General features: G+C 43.0%; 1 protein-coding gene across 1 annotated transcript; it reads left to right on the top strand.

Annotated features, from left to right (window-relative positions):
- The first annotated feature begins 393 nt into the window (after positions 1–393).
- Positions 394–2447, top strand: TMEM174 (transmembrane protein 174). Its single transcript, XM_040539833.1, has 2 exons — positions 394–1025; positions 2051–2447. The coding sequence occupies exons 1-2, from the start codon at positions 394–396 to the stop codon at positions 2151–2153; spliced, it is 735 nt and encodes a 244-aa protein (XP_040395767.1). The 3' UTR covers positions 2154–2447.
- Positions 2448–5371: the final 2924 nt, after the last annotated feature.

The raw sequence follows: 5371 nt of genomic DNA, 5'->3' as shown, positions 1-5371 counted from the left end.
TATGTTGGATGCATCAGCTGGTGGGGGGGGGGCGAGAGAAGCTGTGGGGACCTCGGCTTCTTTTCTTTCCCATCTGGCATGGGCACAGTGAGGAAGGATCAGTGGGTGCCAAATTAAAGAAGAGAATAAACAAAAAGATTAGTAGCCACGCAAGGGTGAAGCTGTTTCGGAAGCAATGGTGATAATTCAAGAAGTCTTTAATGGTCACTTCAGGCTTCAGTTCTCAGACCTTTATTCTTCTAAGCAAAGTTTATTCCTTCACATGATGGACTCTGTTAACCATACACGCACAATGTTCTTGTATAATTAACCCGAACCTTCAACTTTAAATGCTCTGCAAAGTCCTTTACAAACCCCCTTTCTCTTGAGAAAGGAGATACGTGATATTTGGTAATGGAGCAGAACAATAGCAATGTAGAAGATTTCTCCTTGAACGTGTTTTCTGTCGCTCCTTACCAGCCAAACAGGTCTGATGTCCTGGTGTCAGATGGAGACAAAGCTGGTGCCACTTTGCTTTTCTCAGGTGTGTTTTTGGGACTGGTGGGGATCACTTTCACCGTGATGGGATGGATAAAATACGATGGCATTACTCACCTGGAGTGGACCCAGTTGCTAGGGCCTATTCTGCTGTCTGTCGGCGTGACTTTTATCCTGATTGCTGTCTGCAAGTTTAACATGCTTACGTGCAAGCCCTGCAAAGAAAGAGAGGAAAACACATCAGACATCGACCAGGCCACAGGTGGACAGTCCTTCGTGTTCACCGGGATTAACCAGCCCATAACTTTTCATGGTGCTACCGTGGTACAGTACATCCCCCCGCCTTACCCATCGCAGGAAGGCATCGCTGTGAATCCGGGATACCTGCACCCCGTGCTTGGCTGCTGTGGTGCTGCTCCCTCCAGTGCCTCCCCGATCCCCAGCCCAGGCTCTGCTCACTTCTGCCCGGCCTACCCTCTGGACAACCCAGCTTTTACTGGAGACGAGAGCTACACCAGTTTTCTTGCAGAGAATACAAGGAACCAAAGGTATGTCTTCTGAATTTTCCTGCTACAGTTGAACAGAGATTTCTGAGAATTTTAAAGTGCTGAGTATGATTTCAAAGTATGATTTCTTTTTTTTCAAAGAAAAGCTACTCCAGTGTGTTGTCCTTCAGACTTCTTTGTTGTTTTATTTCTTTCTTTTTTATTTTTATTTTTTTTAATTTCCCCTTGGTTAGAAATATTTGTTGAGTAAAGGTCATAGAGACATTTTTTTTTTTCTGGAAAACACTATTTTCAAATAGAATTCACTTATGAATCCTTTTAATTTTTAATCTACTGAATCTCTTGTTATTTTCAAAGATATTAGTACATATGCTCCTGTACATGTGCTTTTTTGTTTCATTGTGTATTTTTAATGCTGATTTACTGCCTTCAGAAGATTGTTATTCTATGTCCACTCAAACAGAATCACAATACAAGAGTAAATGCACAAACAGCATTTTCACAACTACGAAAGAGTCAGTTCAGTACCAGATGTTCTCCCTGCTCATTGCGGCTGGTCACAGTACACTCTGCCACTCTAGCAATCTTCCAACCTTTATTCTTTTCCTACTTTTGAGGTACAAACAAGATCACAGGTATTACAGAGCAGTGGGAAACTACTTTAATCAGACATAAAATAATTATATACAGACTGTTAAGGGAAAGTATTCTGATTACAGGATTTACTCAGAATTATATCCTGCCTAGAAATTAAGTCATTCAGTTCCTTTATCAAAGTCTATTTGCAAAACTGCTGACTGGCCCATCATTCTCAGCACCACGTGCAACAGGCAGAGACAACATGAAAACAAAGGTCACCTCTTGACATTTTTACACTCCACAAACAATACAGCAAATAGCTGAATTACAGTAAAACTTCATCTTGTAGCATTTTCTCAAGCAAAACTCCCACTGAAGTCAATAAGTACTTTGTCCAGACAAGGCTGACAGGACACTGAATTGAGGTTACTTGTATGCTTTGTGTTTGCTAAATACTTTTTTGTGCCTCATCTTCTTCCAATTTTCAGGTCCGAGGACAGTGCTGGTGAGCCAGAAGAACTGCTGGAAGACTACACCAGTGAAGACTTGTCACCTCCTCGTTACGAGGAAATTTACCCACTGTCTTCGTAAAGTAACCATGGACAACTGCACTTCCAAGGGACGTCAGATTTATAATCCCCAAGAATCTTTTCTTTAGCACTTGCATGATAAGCAAGTGTAAACAAAATCTCGGTACTGAGCTGTGGTTCAGTATTGCTGAAGGTATTTAACCGACCGCTTCTTTTTCCTCCTCAAGCTATTTTCTTCCTTGCTATGCAGTCTAAATAGCAAAACTATTAAACTGAAAGATTTAAATCCATGCTAGGGTTCCCCAACAAGGAGTCTGAATTTCAGACTTGCTGAAAACAATGCAAACAATGAATGCACAAGATGTTTGTGGAAGGTCATGATTGCTCCTGGACCTTCAGCATCATTAGAATACACTTGATTTATTTTTGATGTATTCTGCCTCTTGATTCCTTGGAAATCTTCAAAAATGTCCAAATGTCTGATCCACAAAAGTGCCTATAATGTCTTAATTCAGCCTGATTCCTTAGACTAGCTCACTCACTTATAAGTCCAGTCCACATGTTCAATCTCCTCTGCTTGGTTCACCTGTACGAGCCAGTCCTGTAGGCATTTTCCAAGTACCCTGCTTGAATCAGAGCATCCTGGAAGAGAGAAAATACAAACAGTGCACTATGCCTATTTTTACACAGACCTCTAAGAGACCCTGCCTGCATTGGATTCAGTTCCATTCCCTGCCTGATGGAGCACAAAGCACCGTCTCCCACCAAGAGTCCTAATAATTAATTGGTTAACACCACAAAAGAAAATGGCACTTTTCTGAAGCCTTGACACTGGTATGTGGTCCTACCAGTTTTGAAGGTTTTAGCTATGACCTGCTGCACCCTCATTCTGCAGGAGAGCTGTAATGGGACACCTTCTGCACCTCCTGAGCTCTCTTCTTTCTTCGTTGTGGGTCTTAGGCACACAACTCAGGCTGTAGGTTCTCCCAGAGCATCAAGGCAACTATCTGCCATAGAGGACTTTCTTGATCAAGTTCAACTTGCAACACCAACATGGTTCTAGATGTTGTATCCACAAATGGATTTACAACAATATCTGACAAGGAATGGAGGTGCATAACTTCCAAAATCAGTGTGGAAGTCCTCAAAATCTTTGTTCAGGAACTGTCTAAAACACAGGGCAATGGCCAGGAAAATGCCATGAGTCATTCTGTTTTTATTTTGTATTTCCACACATGCTTCAAGTTCTGCTCTTGTGTGTGCCCAGAAGTGCCCCAGTGCAGCTGGACAAGTCAAAATCTATCTACCTTGTGCAGGAGCCCAACAGGTTTGCCAATCTCTCTTGAAGGGCTCAATCCAAAAGCTTTTCTCAGCCCACACACGTTACAGCAGGCACAACACAACGTGCTGCTAGGGGGGAATGGTCAGAGTCCAAGGCAACGAAGTGGTGTGCGTGCAGGCTGGTCTCCTGGTCTTATAGCGTCTCTGAAAGCAGGAATTGGGTTTGGGATGCCTTCTCTTGCTTGAAACAAAACTGTTGCAGGTTCTGCCTGCTGTCATCAGTCTGTGAGGACTTCTGGGGGCTGGAGGAGCACAGGCAGGTGGTACCTGGCTCTGCATCTGGAAGGCGCAGAGTGCCCCTGCAGCCTCACTGGCGATCATGAGATGTAGCTCAGGATGGAGAGGTGCATCCAGAGTGTTGTCCCTCTCCAGATGCACACCAACCTCCCTGTCCTGCCTATTTAGAGCATGCCAAGAAACGAAGCCTTTTTGGAGGGGTGCAAGAGACAATCAGCTGCGAAAGTGTTGTTCTCTGTGGCGCTGGAAATGGCACCGAGGGGTCACATTTGGGACACAGTATTTAAGCTGACTCAAAGCTGGATTAGCAACAGCAGCAGCAGCTCTCCAGACAGTCACTGCAGTGTGCGAGGTTTTTCTCACCGGGGAAATATGGGACAGGTTGACTTTCAGCAGTGCTCAACCTGGTGCCATCAGGTAGTACGCGTAGCTGGAGAAAGGCCAGCACTCTGCGCAATCTCTGCGGGACTGAGCGAGAGAACAGGAGGACTAAAAATAAGCGCAAGGCTCCCCTGTGGGAATCTCTTGCTCCTCTTCCAGAGTGTACATGGAGGTGAACCTGGCCTCCGCAGCAGGCAGCTGGAAGGCCCTGGGTCCCCGTGGGGCAGATGCCTGCACTTAGCACGTAGTTCTGCTGACCCCGGCAGGCACTGCGGGAGCATGGAGGTCAGGCGTGATGAATCCGATTGCAGGATCAGGATCAGAATTTCTGCCTGGCCCGCCTCCCCCACAGCAAGAAAATGCCTTCTGTCAGAAACCACATACCTTTTTCTGTTGCCTTTTTTTTTTTTTTTCCCCCAACTACATGACATAAGCATGTTTCATGGGGTAATCATGGTTTTATTTTCATGACATCTAGTTGTACTGTCAGAGTAAATATGGGAAATCCAGGTTGCCCTGTGGACTCCATATTGGTTTTAAAGTTTACTTTTATAGACACTAAGCATGTTGAAGGAGTCCTGAGTTTCTTTTTTTTCTTTTTTTCTTTTTTTTTTGAGAGAAAGCTAAATAAATAAATTTTAATAGATATGTATTAAAATAATCTTGACCCATCAAATGATTTCTGTCTGGATTATGTTAGGGTGTTTTACTGCTGCATAGTTATTTGAGAAACTGCATTCTGATGATATTTCCTTGCTGTTCTGATTGCTAACTTACTGTATTTTATTTTAAGAATAGGGCAATACTCCATGAAGGCTTTTCTTCTTCCTTTTCTTTCCACTTTCTAATTTCATCCTTTTTCCTATTTTAACATTTTTTTTATCTTTACAAGTTTCTTTTCTTTTGCCCTTTGCTCTGAATATTACAATATCTTTCTGCCCTATGGTGAGTGAAAGAATAAACACATCTGGCCAGACCCTCAACCAAGGTAAACTGACACGGTCCCTCTGGATGATACCAGTTTAACTCCTCACAGCACCCAGAAGATTACACTGGAGATTTTACTTAACACGTTTTTCATTTAAACTACTTCTCTTTAAGCAAAATTACCCCTTCTCTCAAGTTGTCTGCGGTGCTGTTGCAGATCTGTAGAGTTACACTTTATTACAGTTAGATGTGTCTTGAATTCCAGCCATAGAAAGTTTTATGTGATTATCCAAACTATGCAATATTGAATGATTTACTGGGATTTTCCCTAATATGATTCCATTTATACCATTTTGACCATAAGCTGGTTAATACATGAAATTGGTACGGATG

This window comes from Cygnus olor, chromosome Z, assembly GCF_009769625.2.
Source record: "Cygnus olor isolate bCygOlo1 chromosome Z, bCygOlo1.pri.v2, whole genome shotgun sequence".
NCBI classification, from domain to species: Eukaryota; Metazoa; Chordata; class Aves; order Anseriformes; family Anatidae; genus Cygnus; species Cygnus olor.
Note: the sequence above shows the minus strand (reverse complement) of the source record. Positions and strands in the feature narration are given on the sequence as shown.